The 14766-nt window shown below is 49.7% G+C and overlaps 1 protein-coding gene across 1 annotated transcript; it reads right to left on the bottom strand.

Annotated features, from left to right (window-relative positions):
* Positions 1–398: 398 nt before the first annotated feature.
* LOC108555763 (uncharacterized) lies at positions 399–5620 on the bottom strand. Its single transcript, XM_017911557.1, has 3 exons — positions 5561–5620; positions 3349–3531; positions 399–737 (listed from the first exon to the last, which is right to left on the bottom strand). Exons 1-3 carry the CDS (start codon positions 5618–5620, stop codon positions 549–551), a joined length of 432 nt encoding a protein of 143 aa, XP_017767046.1. The 3' UTR covers positions 399–548.
* Between the last annotated feature and the right edge of the window lie 9146 nt (positions 5621–14766).

Raw genomic sequence — 14766 nt, 5'->3', positions numbered from 1 at the left:
CCTTTACGCGCAGTCGGTATTTTCCGCGTGACTCCGCGTCGCGATTCGTCGCGAATTTTTGCCATAGTCTGTCCGTTGGAAGAAGAGCGAGAGATTCTGTAAATCGGCGGACGATAAAACGCAGCGACCGCGAAACGGCCGCCGCGATTTGTCGTGGCGATTGTTCGGGATGCAGCCCCGAGCGACCGCGCCGCTTTTCGCAATTTATCTCTGCCGCAAAATAGATTTATTCGCGAGACGCGGAGTGCAGGGTGCACGTGCCGCGAACAGAAAACGTTGCGTCACGCAGCGGAAACAAATAATCCCGCTCGCGAACTAAACAAATAATTCTATCTCGCAAAATCCGACCGCTCGATTGGAAAGCCGTTCCGACGCAACCGATACGAACGCGCGTGCTTATTTATCGCCGTTGAAGCGTCGGAACGTAACGAGCATCCGCGAGACGACGAGGACGCAGGTGAGTGTTTCTCGAGAGTCCTTCGATTCGCGATAAACACAGGCGAAAGTCGGAGTACGAGAACGCGTGCCAGGCGAGTTCCACGTTGCTCTCACGAAGCCTCGTCCTTGGAGGAGAACGCCGGGTTCTCGCGGGATTGTCGCGCAGCGTAGTCTAGCTTCGAGTCGGCCGACTTCCGTAGCTCGTCCTTGCTCTTCCCGTTCCTGCAGATCACCTCTCTGGGCTTGTCTGGCACGCTGATTACTTCTGTCAGCTGCATCGCTGTGGCGAATCTCAGCGCCTGCAAGCAGAATCGAGAATCGTTAGCGAAACTCGGAGAGTTACTCGGCGACATACAGAGGACCCGCGCGCGTGTGTACGCTCAATCGCGCGTCTCCTCGATGAGACCTAGGGACTGTCGATCGTCGAGTCACATCGCGCTGACCGAACAAAGACGAGAGGGTGCAAACGGGTCGGGTGCTCGCGCGCTCGTAGGGCAAAGCTACGAGCAAAGCTTACTCGAGTCGTCGAGTAACTGCAGTCCCTTTACCGGCGCTTTGACGGAGAAAGGGTATTCGGGAAGCGTGAACAAAGAGACGACTAAAGTTCACGCGCTCGGAGTCGTCGAGAGTTCTTCCATGGAAGCTCTCGAGAACCGATAAAGACGACGTTTCCGAGATAACGTGCACAAAATCCGAGTCAGAAGGTGAATTACGCGGAGAATTCGGCGAATTCGCGAGCGAGCCGAGGGAAGGAACGTTGCAGTTCGATGTTTTGCAATTTTATCGAAGAGTTACCATTTTCTCCTCGTGTCCACGAAACGACGGCTATACTTAACGACGAGAAAATCCGCGAGACCAGGGCCGCTTTCAGCCATCGTAAATCACGAATTCTGCCTACGACTAGATAACCTCGTTTTATGTTATCAATTAACCTTGTTCCAGTTTAGTCGGATTCCCTGCGTGCCGCTTAGCTCGCCGTTTGTCTCTTATTTTTACTCGCTCGAATTTTGTTGCGCATTTTCGCACAGCTAGCCCGTAAAACTTCTCTCGTCGAACTCGCTTTGCCCGCCAGTCGTTTATCCTTCCTCTCCCTGGCACGAATCCTCTTTAAACTCCGAACGAAAACTATCGCGCGTTGGGGGAATTGTATCGAGAATCAGTCGCGAGATTACTTTCTACGGATTGATAGACACGTGCGTTTTAATTTCCGCTCGCAAGGGTCGGCGAGTGCGAGGAATCGTCGCGAGGTGGATCAACCCTCTTCGCGATCGTGTTTTCACCCGCGAGTTCTAGCGAAGAAGATTCGTTCCGTTCGATTTCGACTGTTTGGCCGCGCGTAGATACGATCAGCCCCGAACGCGCGAGCAAACGATTAAAAATAACGTTCCGTCGAAGCGAAGAGTCGCGAAGAAGATTGATCGCTTTCGCGTCGGAATTGCAGAGCCCCCCTCCGCATCTTTCGACTCGTAAACATTGAACGATCGAAGCCGAAGTAACGTAAACGCGATGTGCCTCGTAGCAAGATCGCAGCGGGAATAAAAATTACAACTGTCCAGCTTGTCGAAAGCGAATTTCTAGCCCGCTGAGAAACAATTTCACGAATGGCTAACGCAAAACTCCGACGCGAAACGAGATTTCCGAGCGAGTCCATCGGGGCTAGAACCTCGTCACGATCCGCGTTCATCCAAAGCCGATGCAACTGCAAAAAGCCGATCGGACTCGCGCTATTAGCTTTGCACGAGCATCGACGCGCGACTCCACTGCGATTCGCCGGGATTTCTGCGAGCTCGAGGCACCGGGTCGTCCAACGACGCAACGATCTTCAAAAGCCACCAGGACGAGGCCGATTGCCGGCCAATCCAATTAGTTTCTGCGCCGTCGAACCCGTTGCACCCAGTCCCGTGACTTATTACAAGATTAAAAGTAGCCAGAGGGCGAAAAAAGTTGTCCAATTCGGGGCTCTCGTTCGCTCGCGCCAACCAGTCCCGCTAATTCCTCGCTCTCGTCTCGCACCGACGCTTTTTCCGCACGCTCAAACGACATTTATTTCCGAACTTCATCCCCATTCAATTACGCGTTTCATCCGAGCCGTTTACGGAGAGTTGCGCTCCGCTTGGTCCACCGGTCGACTATCCGCGAAAATTGAACGGAAATTCGGCAGCGGACGTCGCCCACGACTCGCTGCAGCGACGTTAGGAACCAAGCTAGCGTGTTTGTTTCGACGACCATGGCGTCGCATAAGGCTTCCAACGAGATTAAGGTATCAACGACGGAAATTTTTAACTCCGTGGGAACCGAAAATTCGCGAAAGTGTATATCGTTTCGCTGGAAATTGCGCGTTCAGTTCTGTAGTCAAGGACCACTGGTAGTCGTCATTGATATCGGTAATGGACTCGATTCGAGGAAGGAAGTAAAAATGTTACGATCGAAAGAAGAGTTTAAGAAAAGAAGGTTAATACGTGCCACGATAGTATCAAAAATTCGGCGGAGGAAAAGTGGTCGATTTCAATGACAATCTCTGTTTACGAGAACCTGTCAAACTTTCCCCTCGAGAGACAAACGATCTCGCGGAAGAACTCGAGTGCTTCTGACTGCTCGTTCGCGCTAACGTCTCAGAATGCGAGATGGTTTCCCGAAAAGCCGAGTGGCCGAACTTACTCCATTTGTCCCGCGTAACTCGGAAAGAAATATCCAAAAATCGGCCACCGTGTTCGGCGATCGTTCCACCGAAAATTAACATCGCAGAAGCAGAGAGACGGACAAAGAACTCGAGTTGGCCGTAAAGTTTGAGGACGCTGTAAACATTTAACGAACCGATTGGCAATTGTCCAGCTGCGCGAAAGAAGAGAGATCCCGAGCACCACCCAGTCGGAGGAGGCTATTGTGCAGCCGAGATTTAAAACTCGTTACCTTTCGTCTATCCCGGTGGGCGGAATACAAGATCCAGATAATGTAGGACACCATTATTATGGCCGGTATGCAGACACCAGTTATGGTGGACGCGTCCCGCAGGAGTGCATGATGCACGGCGAGCAGCATGATTGCCAGCACGGCCCCACCGGCGACGTACCTTCCGGTCCGACGTCGTTCGTCCTGTCAACAAATGACAAATATCCTAGTCGTTGTTCTCTGTACCTCGCGAGTCCCGCGACTATCGCGATCGGGGTGCCACGGCAATTTCCGATCCACGGAATTCCGATTCGCCAAACCGAGATCCCGCGTTTGGAGACGCAGCGACGCAAAATGGACGATGGTGACATAGCTAATGGAAAAATCTACGCGATAGAATGGTTACGGGAGATTCAAAAGGGGAGACGCCACCTTTCACGCTGACGGTAAATTTATGAACGTTGGTCGGGGAAACGGGAGCAGTGACGTGCTGGAAAGTGGAGTAAGTACGTCTTCGGAGATGAAACTGCGAAAAGGAATGGCCCGGTAGAGGAGGGTCGTATTAAAATCGCGTTGTCCGATTTGAATCGAGATGAAAAACAAGCAGGAAGATTCGTAGGGGTAAAAATGTGGTAAAAAGGAGAAACGCGAAGATTTCTTTGCTAGTTCTTCTCGAAGTCTCATCTGCGAAGATTGGAACGAGGTCACGGGGGTGGAAGGAAGGCAGGGTGGAAAGCAGAGAGAAGGGGAATTCGGTCGGTCGGTATTAAATTTTGGGCAACGATCGTTGGCGAGAAGTGACAGCTCCATTTCCATTCGCGCGACGCCGATGCAATTTGACCCATCGCGGGCTGCTTTGCATTCGGCGCGCACACGCGGCCAGTCGCGCCATTCCCGCTACCCCGACGCGTTTTCCTATTATTATCGTATTCAAATCGAAGTACCGTCGGATGTAGATAGTCGGCACGCTTCGACGCCGATCTATTTCTCCGCGCGGGCGGAGGCGTCGCGAATACACCGCCGTACCGTGTGCAGACAGATCCCGACATCCGGTTCCAGGATCGTTCTACGATTATTTTCCCTTCTACTTGGAACGCGTAGCACGCGAAGAAATACCAAGTGTATCCCGATGAAACGCGCATCGCACGATCTTTGAATATTCCTCCCAACAGCACGCGTCTCCGATTCGCACCGAATTTCGAACAGGACGAGACGCAGAAAATTTATTTCCTTTTAAAATACCAGGATTTTACTACCCTTTAACTACGCCTTCTTTGCAAGAATATCTCGGTTCTGTTACGACGGTTTAATCTGGCTCGAGAATTAGTCGACGAAAATCACGGTGTTCCCCGGATCGTACCGTTAAATGCGATATTTAGCGGGGTAGAATCGGAGTTTCCATTGTTACAAGCATCGAGGAGGAACGTAGAGCGCGATGGAGAAAGTTTTCGGGTGTAACTGGAAATTAACGTTGATAAATACACGAGAAAATGCATCTCGCTCGAACGCGGGTTTAGAAATCATCCGAAATCGAGTAGAAAAATAGGAGCATGGATTTTCATTTCACCCCGGTGCCTCTTCCGCGCGAAGCACGTTACGCGAAAACAAAAGATAAACGCAGACTCGACTTTGCCTGGATTTTTATTTGCGAAACCTACCTCACGCGGAACTACCTGCGGCGAACGGGAAAACCGAAACTTTGCGAAATAAGAAACGGTAACACGGTAAAAAAGGGATGTTTTAAGGGCCTCTGCTATGCAACTGCAGTGATGTACCGGTGCTAGTACTTTCTCGTACAGCGAGCCAGCGTTGCGCCGTTAATGCACGCCATAAAACGGCTAACCTTTTATCCGCGCGAAATTGTTTTGGAAAAACGCGAGACGTGCCGAGTGCGCGAGTAGCGTAACGCTGCGAAGAGGAAATGGAGATGGGCGTAGAAACGGTAGCACATCTGTCTTCGTACTCGCGGAGAAGTTCACACGGGTGGCTGGAAAAAGTTGGAGGGATCGAGGCTGGACGCGTGGGACCGGAACCAAAGTCGAATGGAACTGCGTTAAATTTCGAGTCGGTGAAAAAGGCTCTGGCTGAAAGTTTGCGACAGCCTTTTCCATCAACCCTGCCCTTTTAAAGCCGTAACACCGCTAATCATCGCTCAGACAGCGCAAATATCGGGACGACGATGGAACGAGCTCGGGAACGTGGATAGGGTGTGAAAATATCGCTTGTAACTAACCGTGGTTCTAGTAGTATCGAGGGTGTCCCTCGAAGAGGACGCTTCCGATCTGAGAGGCATGGCCCTGACAATGACATAAATCAGCTTCCCCGGACAGATTTAAATAATCCTCGGCGATAGAAATGTCCCGCTGGATTCGAGCGATCCTCCTTCACGGGCATAGATCATCGATACTACCTCGTTGCGATCCGATCTCCCGGCAGTTCTTCTCGATTCAAGCGACGACCACGTGAATCATCGACGGTCGAACGACACCTCGCAGCGCGACGGATGTTCTCCTGCAGGGCATTTTATCGCACACCGGTATCACAGCACAGTCCTCCAGCTGCTTCCCTTCTCCTCTCTCGCACCCTCTCCTTTTCTCTCCAGAGCACGCGCCTTGGAAACTTTTACAACGCCCGGTGCGTCTCAGGAGATACGCGGTACCAGGAACTTCGCAGCGAAACTTACGGGCATGCTCGCCGTTAAATTAAGCGTCGCGGATTTACGGCAGCTCCGGTTTAATTAGAAACACCCTGACGGGGAAAAAGTAGGCGGATCACCGCGGAACGTGGCCGCGTTGAAATCACTGCGATCACGAACCTCCACGGACGACCAAATACCGCGACCCACGACCTAGGTTTCGCGAGATTCATCCGTCGAAGGATGTAATCACCTTGGAGTTGCGCGCTGAACGAACGGACACCTTCACTGTCGCCCTTCTGGACGTGGTCATCCCCAATTGCGATTCGCAAACTCTCGGCTCGACTGCACCGAATCTGCAGGAACAGGTGTATCGCGAACTATTTAGATCACTCGGACCACACGCGTTTGAAGCGAGAAATCGCTGGGAGATCGAAAGAGGAGAGCACCGAATAACCAAAGAGTCCAAAGGGGTTCGGCGACGGACACCTCGCGCGTACTCTCAGATCTGTCGATCCTCGCGGCGAGGAGGATCGAACGAGCTCTAGCGAGAGAGGTTCAGAAATGAGAACGGCGAGGCGATGGAAGGTGGATGTATCGGGCGCGGGCTGGAAGAACAGTGCCAGCCGCGCATTTACAACGTTGCCCGGCACAATATAAGCCAGGCAAACCAGCTAGGATAATAAACGAATAACACGATGGACCAACACACCCACGTAGATAGACGCTCTCTCAAACACGGTGAGTTGCGTTGCTGAACGGATCGGAGATCGAAGGTAACTGTCTTTGCCAAAATTAGACGATCCTTTCCTACGGTGCTTCGCGAACGCGGAGGTCGGATATCCCCGGTAATATTCCTCCGATGATGAAAATCGATCTCTCCGAAGATGAGCCGTCCGCGTGTGCGGTTGGCTGTTGGATCGATGGCTGTTTTTCGGCAAATCGTGCAACGGTCGATTTGTTTTCGCGTTTTATACCCGGCAATATGTGGCAACACGTCGAAACCGTGGCGAAGCCGACGGTAAACCGTGTTACGCTGAAATCGAATTAGCCTTGTTCCTGTGGTCCGTGAGAGAGTTTGGTGCGGAATGTTGACTCTCGAGTATCCGATTGGAGATGCTCGTGAAATTGAATGCCGCTCGCGTGAACCGTTCTATCGCAAATTCTGTTCCACGAATCTCCGATACCATCAGGGAAACCACTTCGTCTCTGATTAAAGAAAAGGAGCTTCCCTGACCGAATATTTACATATTCCGATTACGCGTGACGATCCTCCAAAATTCTCACTTCGTCTTCCTAATTTCCGCGTTTATTCGCAACGGGGATTCCTTTCGCCGTCGTCCTGCTATGATTTTTCGAAGGAACGAGGCTCGGACAAATTGAACGTCGTCTTGGAGCGATCGTAACTCGGTCGTTTCGTTAAATCGCGATTCGCTGAGATACCAGTCGTTACGACTGGTCGTCGTTCCCAGCTCGGTTCCAGCGTTCTAACGAAGAAATAAAGGGGTCTGTCCAGGGATCCACGAAATACTGGGCGATCAAATAAAGGACTGCTCGCGTCGTTCCATACGAACGTGACAATAAGCCCGGAGGATATTCGATCAGGTTCGCCCATCTGGCAAAGGACTTACGACGTCGTCTCCGCCGCGACGATTACGCGATTACGTTTCCGTGTATCCTTTGCCCTCTTGCTGCCGCGGCAGGAGTCGGCTGAGCGCGGATCCTTTACGACGCCGGCCAACCCTTAGTGGCACGTAACGCGTCAATTCTGTGCCAGGCATACAGATCGTCTCTTTCCAGGGGAACAATTCCGTAAAGTATTCGAGCCACGTATCGTCCGCTTTTCAATCGTACGAGCAACCGAGTCGTTTAACGGGCAAATCGCGGACGAGTCGCTCTGTTTATGCACAAACCAACGACCGCCGAAAATCCGTTGCATAAGTGACTCTCTCCTAACCTAACCGGCTTCTTGGCGACCTTAATAGAAAATCAGGTTGACCGGCGAAGATTCTATCCGACGCAACGTTTCGAAAACTTTTCCAGCCATTCCCCATTTCGGTCCTTTTTCCGCCCTTTTTCTCTTCCTCGAGCTTCTTTGGCCGCTTCGCTTTCTCGCTTTGTCCTCGATGACCCAGTTGTCCGTGTAAAAATTCAAGATCGCAGATGGACCGGAACCGTCGTCGAGTTTTCGGTGTTCTTATCGGCTGCCGTGCTTTTCAGCGCATCGAGACAAATGGCGGTCGTGCAGCTCGCGACTTCAATCCGCCAGAGCGGACAGAGACTAGGGAACGGGTTTGATGGTGGTTCCAATGGCGCGGCATACGTGGGACTTGGAAAATATTCCTCTCGCTGCGATAATATTCCATAAACATGGCCGATCGAACGTTTCGCGTAGTACATGCCGGAACAGGCTGCTCGGTGCTTTCTTTTTTAACGCGTACGTGAGTCACGCGGCACGAAGGACTGATTCACCGATAGTCGAGAGATCGTAGGTGCGTCTATAATAAGATTCCAGTGCAACTTGGACCGATACGAATTCATTTAGCGTCGCGACGCCCACGCGACCCGTTTCCAACGTCTGCGTCTTCGCCGTGAAAAGGAGCAGGGACTCGACGGCTGATATTTTAATAATTCCTTTGTTACACCCGTCGTCTCGGCGACGCTCCGGGCAAGAAACATCGCTGCAGCCGCAAAGAAGCAGCCGCGGAGAAACTTTTAATTGCCAGTTACCACGGAACAACCGCGACTCGTCTCTAGGATGGGGATCCAAACCGTGCATCTCGGTTTTGCGGGGTCCGTCTATTTTTCCCAAAGACACCGGGAAACTGCTCGTACCTCTGCTCGTACCTCCGCTCCGTACGTGTCGGTGTACCTTCAAAATCGGATCTCGAATAGGATAGACGACGGTTCGTGGGTGTCGCGTAATCCGTCGCCTTTTCCATCCGCTCTGATCTCCGAGAGCTAACCTTTAGAGATCGTATTCGACGGTGAATTGAACCGCCTGGAGGAAGAAAATTAATTAGCTATCAAAAATCATGGAAGTAAAGCACGACTTTGAGGCAAAGCAGTAACGCGGGGTAGGATTATTAGCTGGGAACCTTGGAAAATCCCTCGGTATAGAAAAGGAAAAATGTAATATCAATTTTCCGCTCGCGTTTTTGTTTTCATTCAGACTGGAGAGAACGTCGCGAGAAAAAGCGGTATTCCGAGGAACTGATTGCTAATTACTTAACGATCCTGAACCACGGTGGTTGCGTTCCTTCTCCGGTCGCAGCATGTAAATACGCAATCACCGTCTCGATTCATTTCCATTTACGTTTGCTCGAGCGGCGTCGGGAATATATGAATATCGAGTGGTTTTTCTCGCGATAATTGATTTCCAGCAGCCACCGTGGTCTTGGGGCTATCACTGGTAGGAAGAAACTGTCGGAAGCGGCGAGGGCAAAGGAAAATCACTCGGCCTCTTTGATTTTTCGTGTTTCAGACGAAAGCGCGTGGGCGATCCGGGATTCGCGAAGATCTCCTCGCTCGTGTACCGCGAGCTAACGCGGGGTAATAAATCTTAATACGCCGGCTAATCGAGATTTAACACCGCTGCTCGAAGAGGAAGGAAAATTAGAATCTGGGACGAGGAACGTTTTCTCGGTTGATCGCGAGTCGTTCGGATCGCGTTCTTCTTACAGCAACGTTCGAGAATAATGACTGACGAGTCCTGTTTATCTTGGAGCGGTAATTCGCGAGCGCCGCGCGAGGAGAAAGCGGGTACGCGCGTGTTTTTTGTCAGTTGTCGCCTCGTAAAACGGACGTGGCTGATGATATTGCTATATAAGATGCATGTTCCGGTAAACGACTCCCCGATATCCCGTGAGTCACGAGTCTTTTCGAGAGCTCATCGAGGGAAATACGATTTTCAAAGTTCAGTCGGTTTATTCCGACAGTTAAAAATGTACAATGACCGTTGTTTTATTCTCGAGCATATATTTGATTTTAGTACGTCCACGTGTATTTTCGTTTCGAATCGATGTTCCTTTTTTACCGTATGTACATTAAAAATATTTGTTTAATACGCGAATTTCCGTTTGCGCAGGATACACTGTCTACGCTTTGCGAGGCGTTGAGAAGACCGCGTGGTTCGTCCAGACGCAGCATAGGGCGCGCCACGTTATCGGTGACCATCGAACGCGTCGATAATTTTTACGTAAATATTTAGTTCTTATTTCTTGGAAGCATGCGTTTCGCAGAAAATAGAAGTAATTTAAAAAAGAAAGCTATGGCGAGAACTTTTTAATAACGTAAATAACGAGTTCAGGATCTACAGTGTCCTGTATTATCCTCTGTCAGGAATGCAGGAAAATTGGGAAATCAAAATTTGTCAACCTGGAGTTTAGATTTCGATAGAGAAAGACTTTTAAAATACAGATTCGTGTTTCCATAAATTAATGCAACGTTTAATAAAAAGTAGAGCAATTTGATTCCGTACTGGTATGCTATCTGGTGAGAGAATGGAGAATCCGAGATCCTGTCTCGATCGATAAAAACCTACTCGTTTCAAATTCTCTTATTTACGCATATTTGTTCTCTTTGTTAATAGTTTCATTATTAATTCGCACTCGTCCCCGTCACGAGTAAATTTATCCCAACTCCATCGACGCTTTAAAGCGTACTTACCTTCGCTCGACTTTAAAGATTCGATCGTCCATTGAGGTAGAAATGAAATTACTTAGAAAATCGATCAGCAGAAATCAAAGAAAGCAATCAACGGAAAGAAATCTTGCAAAGAAGGGATCGAAGCAATCGAACTGGAAGAGCACATCGACTCACTCGAATCACCTTATTTCTCCCGACAATTTCCATTTAGCGTCTACGCCAATAAAATGAGAGCAGTCCCGCTCCTTAATCTCCTACTTTTTACCCGCAAGAAAATCGAAGCTACTTCATTCCGACTATAAATCCCCTACGATTCTTCTCGACCTTCACTCCCTTCGCAGGATCCTCGAATGGACGCCGATCGCGATATTTCTCGAACACCGATTATCTCGATGTGGAGAAAGGGCACTCGCCTTGGCCAGGATCATACTCGCGTGAACCGTCGATTAACGTACCCTAGTACTCGAAAATCAGCGTCCCGCGTGGAGAACTCGATATCCTTGAGACAGCGTACCACGCTCTCGTTATCCTTCCCGCTATAACGACGATAATTATTTTCTTTGCCCGATTTCTACCCCCCCGTCGACATAGACGAGAAACTGATCCGCGAGTCGGCTCGGCTCAAAGATCACCGAGATCAAAGCTACACAGGCGTCGTTGATCCTCGATCAGCCACCCACTTTCCGCTTCCCCCCGATCCTCTGCCCGACTTTGCGAAGCCGGAAACTGAAACGTGGCTTCATGCGCGGATATACGCGTACAGTTGGCTCGAAAGACACATCACCCTCTCGTGAATTATGGTACATTATGAATGATACTTCGACACACGCGAAGACGCCATCGTCCAGGTCACGGATGTTTAAGATCCTCAGCAGTTCGTGGATTCTAGGATTTAACGGGAATCAGCGAAGCGGGAGAAATCGTTTGTCAACTTTGAATTTCAACTTTGATCGTTATCTGCCACTCGGAGATGGCAAATTGCTATCTCTAAATTTCGTTTAATACCCCGGATATTCGGAAGTACCCTTTGGAGAAGGGTTGTCATGGGGAGCCAGCGTAGGCCGAGCCCCGGGCAAATTAATCGTTATGTATTATTACCTTCGATCGTTATTTTCGTTATTATTATTCGAATATTTATTTACCAATTCCCTCTCTAAATATCTCGAATGGGAAGAGTGGTATCGATGGTTCAAGTACCGGCACTTTTACGAGCGCGCTCGTACCAATCTGCCATACTTGATGCTCATCGACAAACGATTGTCTACTAGAAATTTTACGATTATTTGTTGGTACGTGGCGAAATATAAGCACTCTTGAAATTGGACGAACACACTTTTTATTTTACAAACGTACAGATTGGATGTGGTACAAAGAAGGACGACCACGACGACTCGAGAAGAAGTGAGGTTTCAGGAGACACGAGGTTCCCTACGCCTAGCAAACCCCCACTGCTTTCAGGATATACAGGTAACCCTCCTATAACACGGTAAATAGGTTCCAAGGAAATGCCGTGTTCTGTGAAACCGCGTTGTATGAGACCCAGAGCCAGTACAAAAAGGTGGCTTACGTTCCGAAAACTTACAAAAACAAATTTTTTTTTTAATTCTACGTAAACAACTTAATTTTTATTAAAAATATAAATGTATGTACAACACAAAACAAGGAGAAACAAAAATATTATTTTAATTTAATGCAATTTTAATTTAATAAATTTCTTCGTCGTCACTGCTCATGTAGAAGTACAGCGTTGTACAAAGATTTTTGCAATTTTCTTACTGTCTTAGAAACCGTGTTGTAGGATGCCGTGTTGTAGGAGGGCTACCTGTATTTAGTTCTCTTGGGTGACAATAGATGTAGCCGATTGTTCCAGTTAATTCTCAACATTATTTTCGAACGGAATCAATGAACGATCCTCGTGTCCCTGTTTAACGTCGCAAAAGTAAGAGGACGAGACGATGATCGTAATTAGGAGGGGCACGTACAACAACGCGCCGTCCCGAGGGTACGAAAGGAATTACCCGTCAGCGTTAATTCGATTCGAAGTTAATAACCTGCTCAAATCCGGCGAACAGAAAGCGACGCGTGTTACGCGGACTGGTCCAACGTCGGTCATCAATCTCTCCGCGCCTTCTTCCGCGCGCTCCATGTGAAATATTATCGGCACGGCGGAGGCACGACGCGAATTTGCACGCCTCCCCGTTTCGCTCGTCCCGCCGTCCGTGTTCCTCCTTTTTCCATCCTCGTTCCACGCGTCCACGTGGAAATAGCCAACGCCGGCCGAACCGCGCGAACTGTCGCCTCCGCTCCTCGTTTCGGCGCGTACGCGCCCCGAGTGTACTCCAAACTGTCAACGCGCATCCATCCCGTGGCCGGTTAGCTCGTTCGTACAAGCCGTAAAAAATTACGAGACTCCACATCCAGTTTCTCGGCTTGATATTTGGATCGTGACCCACTTCCGCTGAGCGAGCCAGATTTTGTCGAGATTCGCGGTTCTTGGAAGACACGCGAGATACCTCTTCTCGAGATTCGGGGCAAATTCGATTTCACGCGTGTAACTGGTCCTGTAGGGATAGAAGGGATTCTTGGAGTCGGGTAGTCTGTAAATAGTCAGACAACGCTCTGACAATGAATCAGTGGCTCTTAACGCGTTCTTTAACAGCGTCGCGTGATCGCGATGTCTATGAAGAGTGCAGAGTCACACATTTGTCGTGAATTTTTACGTTTACTCTGCGAAAACAGTCGCAGTCTGTTCCAGAGCTGGTCAATATGCTCGAGGTACATTACGCAGAGACGCGAAGAACAAGTGAGGGGTTGTGGTTACTCGAAGTAACCTTTTTGTCCGGCTTTATCGCAGCGAAGTTATAATTCTCGATACGGGAGTAATTGGGAGAAGTTGGAAAATTTTATACAAAATATTTCTGTAATACCTAGTATATATCCGAGATCGTAGAAGATTCTCTTCGACGGAAGAGTTTAACCGATTTGCATCCAAGCGCGGAATATTCCGCGAGTCACGACTGTCGTCTATCACCGAGCGCGGAATATTCCGCGCGTTACGACTGTCGCCTATCACCGAGCGCGGAATAATCCGCGAGCTGATATTTTCCATTACCAGTTGCTGAATATTCTTCATATGCCACAGATCACGTTTGATCCCTTTTGCGAGTTTCTCATCTACATCGGTTCATTATATTCTTAACAAGTTTTACTTGTGTCGTGAAAATCCTTTTACCTGCCATTACGAGTAGGTGTTGATACCCGCGCGGTGATACGTGTCAGTCGTCAGTTGAACGTCGCTGATGCCCGAACACGGCACCTAAAGCAGAGCCATGATGCAAATGGGTTAAGAATCCCTGTTCTATCCGGAAAAGGGTTGCACCAAAGGGGTGGAGCCGGTTGCTTAAAACTCGATACCGTCTATCGTTGCTTCTGTCAGGTGAAAACGGAAGAAGAAAGAACGCGTTGTCCGTGAGACACGGCAGGAACCGGGGAACGTCACGCGATCTTAATTAACAATGTACTCCAATTTGCTGGTTAGAAAGGCAGTGTCGAACGATCCCCGGCGGGTGGTGGAAATTTATGCCGCCGTCTGGGCGCAACTTCAAAAGCTGGCTCCTCGATATAAATCAGCTGGAAAGCGGTGGAGGTGGTAGCACCCGAAAGGAACGAGCCGGAGGAGAAACGAAGATGTACGGCCGTCATTGTTTCGCCGTTTCGTGGTGCGAGTTGAATAGATCCTGCCTGCTCTGAATGAAGGTTAATCCGCATTCATAATCGGCCACGCAACGCGCGCGCACGCACGATCTTGAGGGACCGTCCTCATTCACCCGTTAATTCTCTCTTTCTTCTGCCTCCTGATACCTGAATGCAACCGGAAGCCCTTTCACGCGGCCCGATTTCGTAGTCCAAACCAGATCACGGCTCTCTCTCTCTCTCTTTTGAGGGTATCCGACCTTTGCAGGCCCTTCGATTCGCCAGCTGAAAGACGCGACTTGGAACGAAGGACGGCCTTCCTTCGATTCTCCGGGACACCCGGATCAAAGGGGAGATCGGGAGACAAACAGAGATCGAGGGATTTCGAGGCTCCCTGGGATTATTCCGAGGGGTTGGCCTCGATCGTTTCCTGCTGCTCGTACAGTTTAAGCGGCGCGCGTTGC

This window comes from Eufriesea mexicana, unplaced genomic scaffold, assembly GCF_001483705.2.
Source record: "Eufriesea mexicana isolate 0111107269 unplaced genomic scaffold, ASM148370v2 scaffold265, whole genome shotgun sequence".
NCBI classification, from domain to species: Eukaryota; Metazoa; Arthropoda; class Insecta; order Hymenoptera; family Apidae; genus Eufriesea; species Eufriesea mexicana.
The sequence above is the reverse complement of the archived record's forward strand: the minus strand, read 5'-3'. Positions and strand labels throughout refer to the sequence as shown.